Source organism: Leptosomus discolor, chromosome 1 (assembly GCF_034619465.1).
Source record: "Leptosomus discolor isolate bLepDis1 chromosome 1, bLepDis1.hap2, whole genome shotgun sequence".
Taxonomy (NCBI): Eukaryota; Metazoa; Chordata; class Aves; order Leptosomiformes; family Leptosomidae; genus Leptosomus; species Leptosomus discolor.
The window spans coordinates 126,349,068-126,370,203 of record NC_141391.1 but is presented as its reverse complement, the minus strand read 5'-3'; the positions used below and the strand labels follow the sequence as shown (position 1 = coordinate 126,370,203).

At 44.8% G+C, this 21,136-nt stretch overlaps 1 protein-coding gene across 1 annotated transcript; it reads left to right on the top strand.

The window, feature by feature from the left end:
• Nucleotides 1–2,789: 2,789 nt before the first annotated feature.
• On the top strand, nt 2,790–20,737 carry LOC147416284 (cell surface glycoprotein CD200 receptor 1-B-like). Its single transcript, XM_086464072.1, has 5 exons — nt 2,790–3,046; nt 17,583–17,891; nt 18,512–18,763; nt 19,576–19,675; nt 20,506–20,737. Exons 1-5 carry the CDS (start codon nt 2,959–2,961, stop codon nt 20,591–20,593), a joined length of 837 nt encoding a protein of 278 aa, XP_086320198.1. The 5' UTR covers nt 2,790–2,958; the 3' UTR covers nt 20,594–20,737.
• Nucleotides 20,738–21,136: the final 399 nt, after the last annotated feature.

Below are 21,136 nucleotides of genomic sequence, written 5' to 3'. Positions count from 1 at the left end.
TATAATGAGTTTTCAGATGGAAGGCGTTATGCTGTCTTTACTGATGGATCCTGTTGTTGCTGTAGGAAACCACTGGAAGTAGAAAGCTGCCATGCGGAGTCCCACAAGGCAAATTGTAGAAGCCGCTGAAGAAGAAGGCGAGTCAAGTCATTTTGCAGAAGTGAAAGCTATCCTACTAGCCCTAGAGATTGTGGAAGAAGAAAAATGGCCAGTACCCTCTCCCTATATTGACTCATGGATGATGGCTAACACCCTATGGGGGTGGCTACAGCAGTGGAAGAACAATTGGCAGCAGAGAGGTAAACCCAGCTGGGATGCTGCATTGTGGCGAGACATTGCTGCCTGGGTGAAAACATCACTCTGAAGTACATCATGTAGATGCTCACATGCCTGAAAGCTGAGTCACTGAAGAACACTGAAACAATGAACAGGTAGACAAAGGTGTCAAAATTGAAGTAGCTCAGGTGGACCTGGATTGGGAGCGTAAGGGTGAGCTATTTGTATCTCGATGGACCTCTGAAACATAGGGACATCAAGGGAGAGACGGAACACACAGATGGGCTCGTGACTGAGGGCTGGACCTGACCATGGAGGCCATCACACAAGTCACTCATGAATGTGAAACGTGTGCCGCCATCAAGCAAGCCACACAAGTAAGTCTCCCTGGAACAGAGCGTGGTGGCTGGGTTTTCAATACGGCGAGGCCTGGCAAATTGACTATATTGGACCAGTGCCATGAACATGCCAAGGCGAGCACTATATACTCACTGTGGTGGAAGCAACTACTGGTTGGCTAGAAACATACCCTGCGAACCATGCCACTGCCCAAAGGACTGTTGCGTTTTGCCCGTGACGCTAATTGTTCAGTGATGTCCCTGTCCTTATCCCGACCCACGAGCCTTTTGTTGTATTTCTCTCCCCCTGTCCAGTTGAGGAGGGAGGGTGGTAGTGCGGCTTGGTGGGCACCTGGTGGCCAGCCAAGGTCAACCCACCACACCTTCTCATATAATCCCCTCACTCGTTCCTAGAAACCCAGGCTTCAACCAGAAAGTTGCTCCCAAAACATCATAATAACATCTTCAGTAATATTTGCCTACCAAAAGAATCCAGCCGTCTAACTTCTGGTTCCAAAGCAATTCCGGTAGGAATGGCAGAGACCTTTCATTATGGCAGCTTAAAGTAGGACTTTTCTTACTTAGAATATAGTTTGCTTTTTTCCAAAATCTCCTCTATCCCATTGCATCTTTCCCTTTTTTCTTGTTCGTGCAGTGATCAACTATCCAATACGCCACGTGTGCACTTTTACACCACCTTAGTTTCCTGTTGTCTTTGCATCAAACTTGAGCACTAGTTCTTTTACATTTGAGCCTCATACTACTTACATATTGCCTAATTCTCTCTCCAGCCTCCTATCTTAGTCACTATTTACATAAACACCTCTTCTTCCTCTCCATGCCCCTCTCTAAAATATAGCTATCATCTCTATTCACAAGCATTACTAATTCCTAGATCAACAGTAAATACTCAGAAAATAAACTGGAGCGTTACTGCGAACGGCATATTGAAAACCTCCGAACAGTGTGAAGGAGTGTCAAAATGTTAAATTGAATTTAAGGAATCAGCTGGGGGAAAAAATACAGAATGCCCTCTCATACAAAACTGTAGTCAAGAAGATCATGCTGGGACCAAGGCGATCCAGCTGAACTTCTGTCTTACCTGATTATCTTTATCGGATCGTTATCAGTCATTTTTACTTATTTACATAGGACCTTAATTCACACTCCTTTCTTCCAGTGAACATCAGTGCCGACTGTTTTTTAACACCAGCCTGACCGAACCAAATTACCAGAATATCAGACTACAGTCACCAGTACAGCTTGCCCATGTTCAAACGTGGTGTGCAGTCCTAGTTCCTGAGCAGTTCAATTTCCTGACAACTTCGATCTGTTTTCTGTCTTTACCTCTTAGGTGTCTGTCCTCAGGAGTAATTACTCTGACTTGTAGTTTTCAACAGCTGAGGCCTTTTTGCTACTGCTGGACCACAGAACGGTGCTGGGGAAGTACGGTGGCTTAAGAGAGGAAAAGAAACCCTGAATCTGAAATTACTAGCTCAGTGAGGAAGTGGGAAACAGGTACAGTATTATTTAAAAAAATCCCACACAACAGTATTCTGAAAAAAACAAACAGCTTTTCAGTGAAAGATGCAGGTCAGCTTCAATTTCTGTATTATTTCTGTTGAAATGTATGTAAAACAGGCTTTTCTTTCAAACTCAAGACTCAGTTTCTCCCTGCAGGGTCTGGAAACTTGTTGTTTAAAGTGAGAACTGTGCTGCCCGTAGCTAAGCAGCTACTGAAAGCAGAAATCATTAAAAATGTCACTTACAGAGAAGACTTGAGACTGCTCATTTTTTTGAGGGAGACGTGAGGAGGAATTTTCTTGGAGGTGGTGTCAAAGAAGTGACAAAGTATCAGCACTACTACTACTAGTAGTAGTAGTAGTAGTAGAAGTAGTAGTAGTAGAAGTAGTGAGAAATATGAAGAATAAATTTCTCTCTAGCTTCCCAAGACTAAGATTTCCTTTTTGATATTAAACTCAGCCTTGAACAATCTCCTCTGCTTTGACCCCCTCTGAGCTCTGCTGCAGGGTTTATCTTTGCTCATCAGCCTCCTGAGGAGAGCCAATGAACGGAAGGCAGAGTTGTTCGTTCTGCTTCCTCAGCGTTCGCCTAGGCTCTCAGCACAGGAAGCCTAGTGCTCTGAAAAGTCAGACGGAGGAACCTCTCCAGCTTTGAGGAGCCCGTCGGTCAGGAGCCCGCACAGCTAGAGGAGGGGAGTGGGAAAGGGGGAGAGAAAACACTGACATTGGCTCCTGAGGATGTGCTGGCAGGCGAGAATTACTCCTCATGACCACAGCTAGGTTGGCGGCAGGATGGATGGAGTGACAGAGCTGCCTGAGCCATGAAAGCGGGAGCCGACATGAAGATTGCTGGGAAGACTGTGTGTGTTTTTGTGCTGCTCACTGTCACCAAGGTCATGAGAACAGTAGGTGAGTCTAACTGGGACCAATCAGCCGTCGGGATACAAGAAAGTAAAATGTGCACAGGTATTTGCTTCCCATAAAAGCTATTCGTCATGCTGTGATTTTCTTTAATTGCTGAAAATTACGGAGCACAACTAAAACATGCTTCCCCGATAACCACCTCTGCTCTTGTTTTCTTAGTGGTCACAAGGCTGCCAGGCATTATCCCTGTGACTTCCATGGAGGCTGTTGTTCCGTGGCCCTTAGCTGGGAATGTACCATTTGTCACAGATAGCCTTTTTACTCAGACCTCTAAATCCACATCATCTGGGAAACTGGTTCATCTGACACATTAAAACTGTGCCCGGGAAACTGTTTGTGAACTTGAAGCTTTTGGCCACGTGGTTTCTGCTGAAGAGAGCTTGCAGATACTCTGAAATAGGGCAGGGATCTCTTGCGTCTTCCTAAGGAGGGGTGGAAGATCACTGATGCGCTGACAGTAGGGAGCACTTTCTGGAATGTCGTTCTGAGGCTAAAGGGCATGGTCAGTATCAAGAGTGGGAAAGGCTTTTGTGCCAAAGACAGCGGCACTCCTGAGCCTTTCTAACCCCGTCTTTTGGTGTAGTTGACTTACTTTGAATACAGTTTAGCTACAGCACTTAACGTCTCCCACATACTGTTCATCTGCATTTCTAGAGCTTGTGCTCTTCCAGACACTACACGGCAGTCTCTCTGGGGGCTTGGCAATGGAAGTAGGGGTCTGAGCAGCAGTTCCAGAAACCTAAACTCTCTGTGCATAGAGGGAGAAGCCAGATAGGTCTGTGCAATCCAAACTAGACTAGGGGCATCTCTGAATATTACATAATGTGCAGGTGTCCATTGCTGTTATGGACATGTAAACTAAACTGCATTGACATGAGTTATTTCGTGGCACTTGGCCAGAAAATAAAAATGGCTCCTTGGTGATACTTTAAAGAAAAATGGATGCAGTTGTTGTTGGCAGCGAGGGATGACCCATCTATCACGCATTTGGCTGATCAAATAGGGAATCCAAAATGGTTGTGCTACCCGGTGGAAAAAATTGAAATACTTCACAAACATTATGGAAGCTTGCATTGGTAAGCTCACAACAGGCACACTGGAGGTAAAAGATTTGTCCCTACTCTGCAGGTAAAGAGCTATCTCAGAAGAATACTGAGGAACCTGGTCAGGGTCATACAGACAGATTATGGTAGCATCAGAGAGAGTCTAGAGTTTTTAATACAAGTGCTCAAAAAGTGAGGGAGTACGGATACATCACAAAATGTCAAAGAAAGTAGGGGAGACAAAGCGGAATCCTACTGGCAAAAATTCTTTTAAAAAATTGACTTTGCTGGAAATATTAAAAAAAAATCCAAAGCCAAAAAGTTCTTTTTGTCACCCAGAAGGTAATGGGATGTTAACTTGGTGGTGTCTTGGTGGATCAATGATTTTCCCTTCATAGAACACAGAAAAAGATGTTCAGTTAAAATCTCACTTCATGCTTGAACTCCCCCCCCCCCCCGCCATAAAAAGCAGCTCATATTTGAAGGGAAGCTTTTAGCTAACACTGCTCTTAAACTTTTTCCCTTCAACATTAGGGTGGCTGTTCTGAGCAAAATGTAGTGACAAGGTTTTTTTCTTTAGAGATCACAGGCTAAACGTGTCAAGCTGATCCAATGTGTGTATCCTATCCAGAGAATTTTAGTGTTGTATGAAGCTCAGAAGGAACTATGTCCCCCCTTCTGAACACTAGGGCAAGTTACTCGGAATGAGATAAGGTCATGCAAAAACTGTTGTGGGTAACCAGGCTTTATCTGCATGAGCATTTTCCTTAACATTTCCTTAGCACGTTGTTTTGTGTGGTTTGGTTAGTTTTTACAACAGGAGAAGGGCAGCTCAGAAGCGAGGCTGAGGTCACTTCATGATTGTCGTGTCTAGAGCTGTCCCCACATAGAGCTGGATAATATGCTGCTGAAGGTGCTGGTGCATGTTCTGTACTAACCATCCTCCTGTGACAGTCCTCATAGCAGCAGCAGTGGAAAAGACTCAAAATTACAATCTTTTTGTTAACGCTTTGAAGACTTCTCTACTTTAACTAAGCAGACTGGACACCTCAGGTGGTTGTGTACATACTTCAAAGGAAAGGAGGTAAGGGAGGGCAAGATCTTCCATGAGCAGTTCACGCAACAAATCTCTTTTTATTGGATTAACATTTGCAATGTTGGACTGTGTAAGTCCTGCATCTGCAGTTGTATCCTGTGACAACAGATAGGACCAAGGGCTTCAGAGGACGCTGCAAGACATCCACTATCAATGATGCGATGTGATTCTCTACGGTTGTTCAGTTTTCTCAATAGTAAAAAACGGAACTCGGTAGTGTTGCATCAGTGCTGCAATTAGAATGTATGAGGGGAATAAAAGTGAAGTAGATTTACAGAGCAGCCTGGCTAGAGTTCAAGTTTACCTGCATACATAGCTTTCTTGAATGTTACTGCTTTCATTTAGTTTCTTTCCTTAACATAACTTGTGAATTCTCTTGCACTAGTGCACTAGTGTGTTATTGCCTTCCTACTCCCTCTGTCCTAGTGTGTTTTGGTGCTCCTGGCTCTGTTGCCTCCTATTCTAGTTTACTGTGGAATCTTGCTCCAGATACAAAAAAATCATAACCTGAAAAATGATTCTGGTAAACTTACATTTGCCTCCATTTCGCTATTTCTTTGCTGCTCTTTTGGGTCTATGTGCGGGAATCGTTCTGGCTTCTTTTACCCTAAAAACACCTGAATCCAAACAGCCTGGTTTTCTTATCTAAATGCTTAAAAGAGAATTCTGTGCTATTAAAGTACGGAAAAATTTTCTCAGAAGTCATCTAAATTGCCCTCGTACAATCTTCAATGCATATCCTTGTGACATTAATGTTTTACTTTGCTGTGGTCCAAACACAATGTCTGAATGCGCCTAGTTTCAAAACCATAGAAGCAAGGAAGTTCTGCCTTGCAAGTTGACCACACACTCCGTGACTACAAAGCACTTACAGAAAAACATGCTACTTAAAAGTTACAGTAGATATATTTTGTATTTAGTGGTACAATCATGCAAAAGAAAAAAGTGTAGGGAATCTTCTTATGCTGCCGTATCTTTGTATTGAGTAAGAAAATGCTAGGAAGAACAGTACTATGCTAAAGCTAAGCGCTAAGCAAGGTATGACTGAGATTTTCACCATATATAAAAGTGAGGTCATAAGCGTGTTTTCACAGCGTCCCTTGTCTGCTCTCTGCAAAGTATGAAGAAGAGGGCATATAACCTCCCGTTTGCAGTCAATGATCTACTTCTGTTTAGAACAGCAGGAAAATGCCCCTTAAGCATAAATAAACAGTACGACTTATTTTATTCTTCTTCTCGTGAGGAAGAGATTAAAAGGCCAAGTTCAGCATGCAGAACACAATATAAAACCTTCTGTATCTGCTTCCATACTGAGAAGTGGGGGCCTTTGCACTTTGTTACACATGATGTCACAGTGCTACTCTGAAAGAAATGCTTCCCAAATACTTTGGCATCCAGTGTAAATCCCTTTTCATCCATTCCAGCGCACATTCTGCAAGGACAAAGATATACTTACTTTGCGCACAGAAGTTGCTATGCCGAGCTTAAAAACTACAGCCAGACTGATATAATATGTGACAGCTTGTTAAGTTCAGCGACAGTTTATCATCAGTAGTGGATTTGGCCAACGGTGTTTGTTCTGCAAGCAGCGTTACTCTAACACATCATTTAAACACCAACTAATTCCTGAAGAAGTGTACCTCTGCCTTTTTCTACAAAGTCCTGTTTCCATTGAGACATAGCCCATTTATGTGAGGGTAGGAACAAAACCTCAGAAAGGACCCCTACATCACTGCGTCAAATCGTCTGTTTCTGCAGGCGTTGTATCATGAGACCCTTTCCATAAACAATCTGAGCACTACAAAAAGCACCCGCCTTACCGAAAGGCTGGTTTAAATCCTGACTGAGGCAAGATTCTCTATTCTAATTTCCAGCCTAAGTTTGTTCTACTATCTATTTGTATTGTTACTACATTTTGAGCTGCTGAATTTCAGCACACAGCTACCATTCTCCTCCACAGGTCACCTGGTTCTTTTTGTGTGACATTTCCACTCTTTATATTAATAATGCTATAGTCTTCCTGCTTTCAAGAAATTTCCTCACACGCTCCTGATACAAATGCCAATGCCATTAGTAAACCCATTAAACAGAATTACTGTAAAAATCTTCTGCTGAGAAACATTACTAGCAAGCCACCTTTAGCCTGACCCCTCCTTTGAACACTGCCTTTTGCTTTCTCTCCTTATTCCAGTTCTTTCTCCACTCTCTTTCCCTTCAGTTGTCCCTCTTTTCTTCAGCTTAATTTATGCTTTTTGAGATGACACTGTATCGAACCGCAAGTCTGACTAGGTGAGCTTTAACATCTCTCCTTTGCCTTCAAAATCAGCTGTCTTGAATGCCTGCTTGAAAGGATACTGGAGAAAGCTAAAGGGAATGAAAAGATCATAGAAAAGTTAAAAACAAGGGACTGGCAACTGCTAAGGTGTGTTCCACCTTGAATGGGAAGACTGAAACTTTGGGTTCATTAGTAAGTTCTGTCAGTGTGCTCACCTCCCTGCTACATACAAAGTCATACTAAGGTTTGCAGTCTAAACAAAATCCAGCCATTCTGCAGATACTTCACCCTGGAAAACCAGAGTTTACAATGACAAAGTGTATTCTTCTGGCTGTGTTTTCTGAAGGTTGCTCCTTCAGTTTGTATGAGATAGCAGGAAAGAGCTTTATACTGCAAGTGATACAGTAACGGTGGCAGAAAAGAAATGTGTTCAAAGGAGAACAAAAGAAGGATTTGAGTACGAGGAAGAAAGGCATCTCTGAAAACAGGAAGAAAGCCTAAAGAGAATGAAATGGGACTAGGAGATATTTTCAAGGAATAATGACGAGTATGGGTAACAGAGTGAGTGGGAAACTAACAATAAAGGTTTAAGTTGCTTATTGTGTCCTATTAAAGATGTGTCCACGCTGATGAAACTGTGATTGCAGCTTCGAGAAACAGAATCATATGAGCTCAGGACAGCTAGTTCCTGTATTTCTATCATGAAAGTTAGATTAGTCTAGCTACTTACTACTCACTCAACTTGCAGGCCTGGTTTCCAGCCTACGCTCTGTCCTGTGCTGCTGTGGCTACATTTTCAGAGTCACAAAGTTACCACACATAAAACGCTGTCAGTGCTTTAGCAATCCCTACCGTAGTGCAAGGCACTTCTATTTGTTTATCTTTCCCCTCATTCCAGACAAGCCTTGCTATGTGTCACAGGCACTCTGTGGCAATTGGAGGGGAACACAGATGCAGAGCTCAGCCTGTTGTATCTGGCCTCTTCCAAGTGTCCTTTTTGACTATGACTTACTATGAGTCATATAATATATTCGTTCCAAGATACAGTTAGTCATTTGCTTGTGGTATGATCATTGTTTCAGTTCATTATACTTCTAAGTTCAATACATCACAATCTGCTGTGTTGGGGGCAGAGGCACCAAAACACTGTGGTAGCTTCTTGTGGTAGCTTCTTATGTTAGCAAATATCGACGCAACAGGATTATGTCTGAGAAAGTAAAGCCGTCTCTTTGCCATGAAAAAAACTCTTCAGCAGCTAAATTTCTGAAGAATTCTGTCATGGAACTTGAATCATTTTGGGGGCAAGAAGTTCTACTGTGGGTTAAACCAGCTGTAAAGAGTAACAGAGGCTGGAATTCTTTCCCATTTGAAAGCAATCTAAAGCACTTTCAAGCTGCACTGCTGTCTCTGATTTTGCAGTGATTCCCCTGAAAATTTTAGTGGCTTCACAACCAAATCTTCCTGTTTTTAACGTCTTTCTTTCTCCTTTTACTGCAAGAAAGACTCTGAGAAACAGGAGAGGTAACTAAATCAGTGACACTGCAAAGGAACTGGTGCAATTAGTTCTCCACGAGAGCTGTCAAGCACACTACATAAACCACTTTAAAAAAAAAAAAACATAGAGCAAAGTCTTTCCCCCAATCTTTTTCAACTACAGTAATCTTAGCACGACATCAGTAACCAGCACATTTTTGAAACACAGATGCAAAGTCCTCAACTGAGTTTGTTTTTTCCTGACAGAGGATATGTCCCTTTTCAAACATAAAAGTGGAATCTGACAGTGCACTGGAATAGAGCTTGAGAACCTCCTCAGACACGGCTTAAAATCTTCGTCAACAGTCAAGGAGAGACAATGAGGGATGGCATAATATTATTGGTATTATAATTAGATGAACTTCAGAGACTGGGATCAAATTGGAGGATCTCAGTCTAAAGGCCTCCTACCTACCCACATCTCAGATGAGTCTCCAAGGTGAAACCTGCTCACGAGGGATTGGCATCTGCAACCAAAATAGGACGGTTCAGCCCCGAGCTGTACAGAACTCCCGCAGCCTGACTCACGTATTTTCTACATCCGTGTGGCAGACCGCATGCACTCCTGGGCTCCTGAGCTCTGCTCCTTCTGGGTAACAGAAACAATGATTGCCGTTTTCCGGAGTCCACTCATTTGTGAAGAATAAGACTGAAAATCAGAACTTATTTACAAAAAGTGTCTAGATATAGGATCCTTCATTTCAGCTCTCTTGTGTGCAATGAAACAGTTAACAGTACTGACATTTAATTATCGTCCTACAGTTATTACTGCACTGAGATGAGCTTGATAGCTCACACCTCTTCAAATGTCTTGTTCTCCACCGGCCCACAGAGAGCGAGGTCTTTGCTGCAGTGGTTATCCCCTTTTGCAGCTACAGCAAGCTGTCAGTTCAGCTCAGCTACGACACGGGATTTCACCTTGAGACAAGTAGCAGTGCAATGCACTGGCTTGTTTCCGAGCCTTTGTTTCAATAGATAGATAAATGCTGACATGTATGGCATATATGTCCTAATGCATTGGTCATAGACCAAGCAGCTACCACAGAGGAAACTTTACCAACTGACTTTTAGCCATTTTACAGTATGAAAGCACCATTCCAGAAAACAGTGGTGCAGTGACAGCTCTGAATTAAAATGCTCGCGGCACCGAACCTTCCCTCTTTAACAGAGTAGAATACTTCTGTTTGTTTAGCTCTCCTACAGAGCAAACACACACCCTTTAGGTCTAGTGAAATTCCTGGAGGGAAGGGGAGATTGTGCCTTCTCTCAGAGCTGCCAAGTACACACCCAAGAGTGCAGGCTGGGGCAGGCAGCACAAGGAGAAGGAGGGCAAAGAAAGCGGATGGGTAGACCCTGGCAAAGGGCTTGTTTGGAGCAGACCCACAAGAAGTCATGGAAGTGATGGAAAAAGGAGCTCAGAAGAGATCATGTGGAATCCGTGCAGCCTGACAAGTCACCAAAAGCTGGTGGTAGAAGAGAGGACTGGGGAAAGAACCTGCTCTGTAGGGGCACAGAGAGCAGGGGAGACTTATTTTCAGCCTTTTTTTTTTTTTTTCCTGTGAGCATAGCTAGCATTTCTGTGTTCCCTAAAGAGCTACCACTTTATAGCATATTGGTTTATGTTCTAATAAAACATACTTTTAGAGGCTAGAGGGCTTTTGGCATGGTCACCAGAAAAAGAAAGCAGAGCATGTCTGACTTCAGCCCAACAGGAGGTCCTCTCAAAGTCTCCAAACTGAAGGAAATGCTGTGACTGACCAGGCAGGACAGGATAGGGACGAGGATAATTTCTGTTTAAAGAACTGCCTTTCTACTGGTGGATCCCAGAGCTATTTACAGATTCATTCCTGAGAATACACATTTGGGACTGCTTTTAAATAAAGCTAACGCTGTGGTGAAAACCAGCAAGTCTGGACTTTTCATTAGGCTGTATTTTAGCTTGGTATAGACAGGAAGGCACATCCTCTTTTCATCAGAAACTCTTATGAAAGTGGCTGACACTATTATTTATGATTTGGAAGCAATTCATCAAGAATTGCCCAGGCCCAGTCCTGTTTTGCTTGTGAGTGACACAATTTTAGCTCACACAGTTCAGAATTATCTGAACTTGGTACTATGCTCTGTGGTAAAAAGAAGCGGAGCTGCCTTTTTGCATATACTTTCTTGGGAGAAGAGCAAGCCTGCTGGAGATTTCTGCATGACGCGATAACGTGAGTGATCATCTAGAGAAACGGAAGCGCTATAACCATCCACACATCTGACAAGCAGGGCTACTGAGCCAATGCCCAGCAGAACTACCAGCCTGGCTGTGCTGGTTCTGGGGCTTGGTCTAGTGGGTATCCACAGCCCTCTGCCATGCTTCCACGCCACACTGAAGAAGGGTGTCAGAATAGCTGCAGGCTCTGCAGTTGCGCCTTGCTCCCTTATTTTTTTCCTTTCTCTGCCTTCAACACAAAGACAGACAGAGTTCTTGGGAGAATGCTAACGGGCAACGGGGCTATTATATAGGATAAAACCTCCTCCTAATAATATATGTCTGTTCTACAGAGAGAAAAACACCTTGTGAGGAGGTTCTACTTCAAGAGGAGGTCTTCAAAGTCATTTCAGAAATACAAATTAACCAGACCTTTGAGGATTTTTGGCACATGCATTCTTCTTCTGTAAAAGAAGTCTGAAGATCACGTTTCTAGCAGCATGCATGAGAAAAGAATCAAAGCAAGGCAGAAAGCACACGGTTCATATTTACACTCGTGCCACTTGCCTGCACTCTAGCAATGAAAGTGGGCAGTGAAGTGAAAGCAGTTTAATGTTATTATAAGGCACCTCTACAGTAGTACGAAGGTATATGTAAGGATGGGATAAACAAGAAGGGGTTTTACTAATTAATCTACCATCTGGGGAAAAACTCCTGCCTTGCTAAAAGCCTTCTGAATTAATAACAAGACACAGGGGAATTCAGAACCCTTCCACAAATTTATTGTAAACCTAGAATGGTATTGAGACACGATTCAGCAGATTTTAAGCTGACTGATGTGGCTTGTCATTTGAAGTGCATGGTACCTGATTAATTCAGAGGAGAATATGACAGAAAGACATAGGAGAAGGCACTAGTTTCACTCCCTCTTTTTTTAAAGTTTGAAGCACACAAGCGGTTATGCTGGGGAACTTGTACGTTGCAACAGGCTGCTTAAGAGATGCAGAGCTGGAAGACGGGTAAAATGATACTGCTTCAATATGAAATGGAAGCATACACAGTTAAATACGCACAACATTGTCACTCCCTCACAACATTTGCAAACGTTATCCAAGGAAAACCCAGCCCCAGCACACAGACTGTTTGAACGCTTGGGTTTGCTTAGTCATTTTCAGATGAGGTCAGCCATGCTGACGACACGACTCGGAGCTCCAGGGCTCTAGGCAGTGTTAAACTGGGAGAGGAAATACTTTGTTCTCCAATTTTCAGAGACATTCATAGAACTTACATCCAGAAATCATCATGAGACAAAAGGCTTCTTTCAGTTCCTCTCCTGGGAAAACATCTCAGTTTGTTTTAAAACACACACCTCACATTTTCTTGAAACGCCATTAAGCAGAAAAACCTCGTCATTTAAAAACACTCCCAGTGCAATAAGGAATCACAGCACGCTGTGGACAATTGAATTAAGGAAACAAGCATGTGTGGGGCTGGTGGGTAATTTGTGTATCAGAAAATGGTGTGAATAGACAGCACTTTTCTTCTTCAGCTGTGCTTGGAAACGTCAATTGATAAATCCTGGCAGTATTGCGCAGCAGGAAGCTAAGCATTATTTCCTTTATTTAGTAACAATGGGAAGTGGACGGCTTCAGTGAAATACTATCACCACCTAATTTTCCTCTTCTACCAGCAGAAAAACCTTCTCAGAATTACACTCTGATTTCCATGTTATGCAGCTAGAGTAACAGATACACTTCAGCGCTGTAAGGTGTAGTGTAGTGTGGGGTGATATTGCACCTACACAGCCTGTCAATCTGAAGGAGCTAGGTCTAGGTTTGGAAATATCTTCGCCCAAAGGATGCTGAATCCTCAAAACAGAAAAGGCAAAAACCTTTAAAGGAATCTGTAAGCAGGTAAAATGCAGTGAACTGTGTTCATTTTGCAAGTCAGAAATAATTTCCCGAGAACATAGCTAAACAGAAGGAAAAGAGGTTCAGCTGGAATGGTTCATTCACCTAGATTCCAGAAGATAATGAGATTTCAGACAATATTATTAAATAAAACCAACTGTAGTTTTCTCAAAGAGGCTAACAGTAAAGATTTGACTAATAGTTTGAAGCTGATGCTCCTTAAGACCATTTCTTACAGCGTTGTGGATGTTCAGGATCTGGGCTTCACTTTGTGACAGCCAGCAGAGGTAACGGGATTCCAGCTCTGGTAGGGGTAGGGGGTAGAGAAACACAATAAAGTCAGGTCTGAGGAAGACTTTGAGAAAGGTTTGATTAATCACGCAAAACTTCGGCTGTGTAATTTCAATTGCCTCCTTAGGATACCTGCTTGAAAGGTTTGGGGACAGGTTTAACATGTCTGGAATAATTTGTGAAAAATTGATTTGTCAGTACGCATCAGGTTGGTTAACTTCTGCTGTCCTTCCAGATTAGTGCATGGTTTGAAAGTAGTACTCTGATTTTCTTCTCACACACGGCTCTCAGAATGTCACTAAAACCATTACTCCACCCAAGGAAAGAGCAACTCAGGCTTCCACCAGAGACAGAGAGCACTCAGATCAGTGGTTTCAGTCCCAAAGTCTAATGGTCACCTCTTAAAAGTGGAAATGAGTGAGGTGATAAATGGAGGCTGGTTTGGACTACAGCTATGGGTATTATTCCTATTAATGCAGTAGTGGCTGCACCTGGGAGACTCTGAAAAAGAAAGGTTATTTATCTGTAACAGGTCTTCTTCAGGTGGTTATTTATACATGTACATACAGACATTGTGGATTTTGGGGATTGTTTGCTTTTAATTTCAGCAGAGCCCAAAGGACACAAAAGTCTCGCCTAGTCTTCACACTGTTTTACAAACTGTGCCTCACACTCTCGTTTTCTCTCCATCTCAGAAGTGCCTCACAAGGGAGGGTGGGCTGCGTCTGTAAGCGTACACAACACTAGCGCACATATAAGCAGCTCATCTTGAAGAACAGTCACAGATAACCTTTCTTTCAGCTCTGAGTGCTTGCCCACATGTACCCTTACTGCAAACAAAGCTTATCACCATACTTTATTAAGGAAAATGTTCCAATGTGACTAGTTGAAACAAAGCAAAAGAACTGACTGTCTCAAAGGTGGCATCATATTGAGAGGCTTCAATGGTCAAAGAAATAGTGAAATGAATCCTGGGAGTCAGAAACTTGACCCCTTGGATGTGTCATCTGAAGACAAAAGCAGGGGAGGGGTCCCAAATCTGGTCAATATAAAGAGAAGAAGCATGACTCACAGATTCGTAGAATCATGGAAGCCCAGAGTGGTTTGGGTTGGAAGGGACCTTAAAGATCATCCGGCTCCAACCCCCCTGCCATGGGCAGGGACACCTCCCACTAGACCAGGTTGCTCAAAGCCCCATCCAACCTGGCCTTGAACACTGCCGGGGAGGGGGCAGCCACAGCTTCTCTGGCCAGCCTGGTCCAGTGTCTCACCACCCTCACGGTGAAGAAATTCTTCCTTACATCTAATCCAAATCTACCCTCTTTCAGTTTAAAACCATTACCCCTTGTCCTATCACTGCATGCTCTTGTAAACAGTCCCTCCCCACCTTTCCTGGAGGCCCCCTTTCAGTACTTGAAGGCTGCTATATATAAGGTCTCCCTGGGGCCTTCTCCAGACTGAACAACCCCAACTCTCTCAGCCGGTCCCCACAGGGGAGCTACACCGGCCTCCTGATCATCTTTGTTGCCCTCCTCTGGACCTGCTTGAGCAGGTCCATGTCTTTCTTGGGCTGGGGTCCCCAGAGCTAGATGCAGCACTCCAGGTGGGGTCTAACCAGAGCAGAGCAGAGTGGGAGAATCACCTCCCTTGACCTGCTGGCCACGTGTCTCTTGATGCAGTCCAGGATACAGCTGGCTTTCTGGGCTGTGAGTGCACGTTGCTGGCTCATGTTCAGTCTTTCATCCACCAGCACCCCCACGCCCTTCTCCTCAGGGCTGCTCTCGATCCACTCATTGCCCAGCCTGTAAATGTGCTTGGGGTTGCTCTGACCCAGGCACAGGACCTTGCACTTGGCCTTGTTGAACTTCTTGAGGTTTGCACAGGCCCACCTCTCCAGGCTGTCATGGTCCCTCTGGATGGCCTCTATTCCCTCCAGCATGTTAACTGCATCACACAGCTTGGTGTCGTTGGCAAACTTGCTGAGCGTGCACTCAATCCTACTGTCCATGCTGCCAACAAAGATGTTGAACAGCACCAGTCCCAATACCAGCCCTTGAGGAACATCACTTATCACTGGTCTCCACTTGGACATAGAGCTGTTGACTGTGACTCTTTGAGTGCGACCATCCAGCCAATTCCCGATCCACAGAGTGGTCCATCCATCAAATCCATGTCTCTCCAGTTTAGAGACAAGGATGTCATGCAGGTCGAACACCTTACACAAGTCCAGATAGATGATGTCGGTTGCTTTTCCCTTATCCTCCATCACTGTAACCCCATCGTAGAAGGCCACCAAATTTGTCAGGCACGATTTGCCCTTGGTGAAGCCATGTTGGCTGTCACCAATCACCTCCTTATTTTCCATGTGCCCTAGCATAGTTTCCAGCAGGATCCACTCCATGATATTGCCAGGCACAGAGGTGAGACTGACTGGCCTGTAATTCCTCAGTTCTTCCTCCTTTCCCTTTTTAAATATGGGGGCTATGTTTCCTCTTTTCCAGTTGTCAGGAACTTCACCAGGCTGCCACGACTTCTCAAATATGATGGATAGTGGCTTAGCGATTTCATCTGCTAGTTCCCTCAGGACCCGTGGATACATCACATCAGGTCCCATGGACTTGTGTACCTTCAGATTCCTTAGGTGGTCTCGAACCTGATCCTCTCCTACAGTGGGGAGTTCTTTATTCTGCCTTTGCCCTCTTCAACTTGGGTGGTGTGGCTGTAGCACTTGCCAGTGAAGACCGAGGCAAAGAAGTCATTGACTACCTCAGCCTTCTCCATATCCCAGGTACCCAGGTCTCCCATTTCCTTCTGGAGAGGGCCCACATTATCGCTAGTCTTCCTTTTGTCACTGATGTACCTATAGAAGCTTTTCATGTTACCCTTCATGTCCCAGGCTAGATATAATTCTGTCAGGGCCTTGGCTTTCCTGACTTGATCCCTGGCTGCTCAGACAATTTCTCTGTACTCCTCCCAGGCTACCTGTCCTTGATTCCACCCTCTGTAGACATTTTTTTTTTCGTTTGAGTTTGTCCAGGAGCTCCTTGTTCATCCATGCAGGCCGCCTGGCATTTTTGCCCGACTTTCTCTTCACTGGGGTGCATCGCTCTGGAGCTTGGAGGAGGTGATCCTTGAATATTGACCAGTTATCTTGGACCCCTCTTCCCTGCAGGACTGTATGCCATGGTACTCTGCCAAACAGTTCCCTGAAGAGGCCAAAGTTTGCTCTCTTGAAGTCCAGGCTACTGAGCTTGCTGTGCACCCTCCTCGCTGCGTTGGACATGTTTCAACGCAAATGCAAACAGGAATTCAAAAGCAAGACATACTCACTATGTCTGTGTCAACACAGTTGATATATCAACTGAATAAATTTTCTCTGCAATCTTAGCCTCGCAAGCAAGAGGCGCAGGGGTATGTCTAGCTGCAATGCCTGGCACAAAGGTGGGAGCACTTACATTCATGTCCTATGGGGACCACTGCAGTAGAAAAGGTACAATCACCCTGTGAATGCATATGTACACATTGTGTGCACTCATAGTGTGAATGTGTATGTTCACAAAGATTCAGAAAATGAAAAGACACCCCTGAGACACAAGGCAATAACCTTCCCCGTACACAAAGCTCCACCATTATTATTTGCACTGTGGTCATGTCTAAGGGGTGTAGACAAGGTCTTTGCCCAGAGTGTTGGGTTTTGTGTGAATGCAGAAGTAAAAGTTGTTTACTTCATTGGTAGCAACAGTTCCAGAGAAAAGTCAGTATCATGTGGCCAAATCCAACAGCCAAATTTCTATTATTTCAGCCTGTAAGTGGCAGCAGTCCTGCGAGCAACCCACAGGAGGATTTGCCACTTGAAACACACTATTCAGATGCTGAACTGCTTCAGACAATGGGCAGGAGTCGGGTGTTCCTGCAGTATCTGTCTTACCCACTAACATGAGCCCTGGTGGGAAATCTGTTGTGAGTACTGAGGGGGTAGGCTGTGATACGCCACTGGCTCTATAATCCACAGATGTAATACAAGATGGCAGAGAATTTGCAGATGACCACAGACAGGGCCTTACCCTGGGGTATAACAGTGCAGGCATTTCTCTGTGAAGCACAGGCCAGAACTCCAAGGCTATCAGTGACATCCCTGGGCACCTCTCACACATCCTTCTCCTTCTTTCTCTCCTTCAGGGAACCACAGAGAGTCAGCAACAGTAGGTAGCAGCTCTGTGCTCACCTGCCCTCACAAATCAAATATAACTCTGTTAACATGGAATATAAGCCCCAAGGTTGGGGGCCCCTGCACCTTGGGATACAGGGCTGATCAGAACAAGACAGGCAGAACAAACTGCAGTGACAGCATGAACTGGAAATTCAGACCAGATCGGGATCCTGCCCTTGAGATACGGCAAGTGGGAATAGCCCATGAGGGAAGTTACACCTGCGAAGTAATAACAACAGAAGGGAATTTCCACAAGACGTACCACCTGACCGTGCTGGGTAAGGGACTCCTTCCTCATTTTGCAGCTCTCCAAAGGACCGTGTCTGGGCCTGGACATAAAAGCTCCTCTCCCCATGCACCGGGGGATATATTAGTCCAATATGCTAACAGAAGATTCCGCATGTGCTTCCTGTTATCCTGTAGAATCAACCATTAATACACTAATATAAAACAAGTAAAGCCTGTGGGAGTAGCACTTCCAAGTGCTGAGATATTCTATCAAACACAGGCTATTCTGATCTAGACAGTAAGAACAGACCCACTTCCTCTTATGCTGGTGTTCAAATACATTTTAAACCACAGGTACGATGGCTGCTTAGGACAAAAGTCTAATTCAGCCCAGTATTTGGAATAATTCCCTACCTCAATGTCAAGGGAAACCTCGACTAATGGTACGTGTCTGTGGCAACTCAGCTGAATGGGCAGAGTTGTCCAAAAGGAAAAAAACAAGGCACGATCTTTGTCTCTTGTGACTCTGGCCCATGTCTCTGTAATGGGACGGCACCTCCAAGCTTATTCTCCTCTCTTCACTGGGTTCATGTTGGGTAGAGGACAAGAACACCCTATCCCAGCTGCGGCAAACTAACTCCATGCATATCCCCTTCCTGATGCTTTGCAGTCCCTCCCCGGCTGACCCTGTACTGTGATGACCACGGGAACCCCGTGTGCGAGGCAGCAGGAGGGAAGCCGGCTGCTCAGATCTTGTGGGTCCCAGAGAGCAACTCCACCCCCAAGGAAGAAGGCCATGATGATGGGACAGTGACCGTTCTCAGCAAGTTCACAGCATACAGCTCCAATGTGACTAATACGACCTGCATTGTGTCGCACCCAGCGGGGAACCAGAGCAAGTCCATACCCTGTCATCCCTCAAGTAAGTTTCCCTTTGTGCGCTTGGCCTTCGCCATCCCCGTTGAGCCCTCTGTTCATGCACCAGGACAAACATCAGTGGCACTGGTAGGATTGCAGCAGGAAGTGTGCAGCTGAGCTGGAGTTTCCAGTGAGAACTTCGTCGAGGGGTGGGAAGGATAAAAAAGAAGTGCTGTCAGAACTGTAAAGTCCTTTGTGAAATTCTAGGGAAGGAGGTGAATGTAGTGGTCTTCCCTTCCACCAATGAGGCTGAATGGAAAGGCAGGATTATTCAGAAGTTCATGCCACACAAAGATGTCAATGGTATGATCACCCAGATCTGTGTATTGTAATCCAGCGGTACCATTACCTCTTGCTAATTGTTGGGTTACGGATAGGTTGTGACAGGAAGACTGAAAGCCACCTTAGAGCTTCCAAAGACTGGCTGACAGGTGAAGGCCTTAGCGGTGAAGTTGAAGATGTTGCTGGGAAGTTGTGTGCAGCCATACATATTTCAGAAGTACTCAGCTGGAAGAGAATCAGAGCTGAAATTTGCTGGGGTGCCCATGCAAGGCCTGCAGCTGGACTATGGGAAGTGGTGAGGAGGAGGATCTAATTAGTGCCCCTACAGCAAAAGACAAGGCTCCTCCATCACGGGTAGGGGGAGACATTGTTTATTCCCAGTTCTGTGCCTGGCACTGTATCCCAGCTACCTTAGGTCATCCTCCAAGGTACAGCACAACTAGAGCATTGTCTAGAAGATGCCATCCTGACATAGGCACAGGGTAAACACAGGGTCTGTGAGATGTACCTAAAAAAGCAACTATTTCTCTTTAGAGAATACACATTTTCTTCACTGTGTCATCAGCCTTAGTAGTCTTCTGGGCCTCCTCTTCCTGTTTGCTGTTCTTCATCTCTGCATCTTCTGTGATCGCAGGTATGTATGGGACATGGTACACGCAAGCCCCTTTGGCCAGTCCTGGGGAAGCTCAGAAGGGCTTCTGGTACAAATCCACGTCATGCGCCGTCACCTTAGTCTGTCACAAACACACCAGCTGAGCCCATGTTCATGGGGCTTTGTCTGAGGTCTGTAACAGCACAGCTGGGGCAGAGGGAGAGGGAGTCCATCCATGAGCATCAGGGACCTTCTTCCTGCTGCCATACTTCCTTCCAAAGCAAAAATACAAAGGGAATGGTTGGTTTTGTCTACCCGATGGAGGGATCTGGACAAAGCTTGCCAGGTTGTGAAGATTACAGAGGCAGCAAAATACCTTTCCGAGGTTGGAGCCAGACTTTTGATCTTTTCTGTCCTACTCAAAGGAAGCCAGGGAAGGCAGGGCCAATGTAGAAATGCAGTAAGTATTGCAGGAGAGCAGAACAGATCTGCTGTTGTAACTGCTGAGGAGTTCTGGAAGCAGTCTGGCAGTTTGGCCGATGAGTCTACCTGAGCTAGCCTGTCTGTCACAAGGGGCAACTGCTGCCCAGAATTACAGTACAAACACCACAGAGGCAGAACCAACTACTGTGTTCAAGTCACTTGAGCTCCGTGCTTTGCCGGAGCTCTTGGCAGCTCTCTGTTTGGTGCTGGTGGGAGCATGGCCAGCTCTGGTCATGCTCGTGTGAGATGACAGATGAAAAGCCTTATGTTCGTTTGTTTCTCTACCAAATAAAGGGGAGGAATTATTTTCTTGCGTTTTTAGAGCCCAAAATCGCATTCCCAAAGCAGCCTCGTCCTCACACTTACAGTGTTGGTGTCTTGTTTCCTAGGACAATGAGAAACCAGTACAAGCCAAGGCACCTTCCAGCTGCAGAGCTGTCTGGGCCTGCTTCTAACTCAGCACCTGAGCACAGATGAACGAAACTCCCAGTACGCCTCAGGACCTCACGCAGGGCAGATCCTGCCTGACCCTTGTCAGCTCTGTCTTCCATCATCTCTCTAGTGCAACTATAGATGCTGTTATCACTCATGCAGGCGTCAATCATTTTTCATAAAACCAAATCTAACATATATGCAATAGGAAATAAATTGACATTGTATAAAATGAGGTCACTCCATTTCAAATATGTTGTATCCTCATACTTAAGTCTCGTGTCTTACAGGATAAAATAAATCAGAAGACATTTTCTTGCATACTAATGAGCAGCAGCCTTCCCAGGGTGATCACACAGGACTAAAGCTAAATTTGAGCAACTCTCATTTTCACTATAAGAATTCTGAAGTGTTTCACCAACAGCTACAGAAAAGGGGGAGAGAGAGAGAGAGAGACAATATTGGAGCTTGAGCAGCTGTTGCTACATGAAGCGTAGAAATTAGTACAATCCTGAGCTCTAAGCCTCACACCCATTTACCTCTTTGCATAATCCAGACAGCTGCAGCCCACAGCACCCAGTTCTCTAG

Bases quoted from the DNA above. Each gene is read 5' to 3' on its own strand.
- LOC147416284 (XM_086464072.1), top strand. From the start codon at position 2,959: ATGAAAGCGGGAGCCGACATGAAGATTGCTGGGAAGACTGTGTGTGTT. The intron at 18,764-19,575 runs GTAAGTTTCCCT...ATTTCTCTTTAG, and splicing joins CATACCCTGTCATCCCTCAA to AGAATACACATTTTCTTCAC. The intron at 19,676-20,505 runs GTATGTATGGGA...CTTGTTTCCTAG, and splicing joins TGCATCTTCTGTGATCGCAG to GACAATGAGAAACCAGTACA.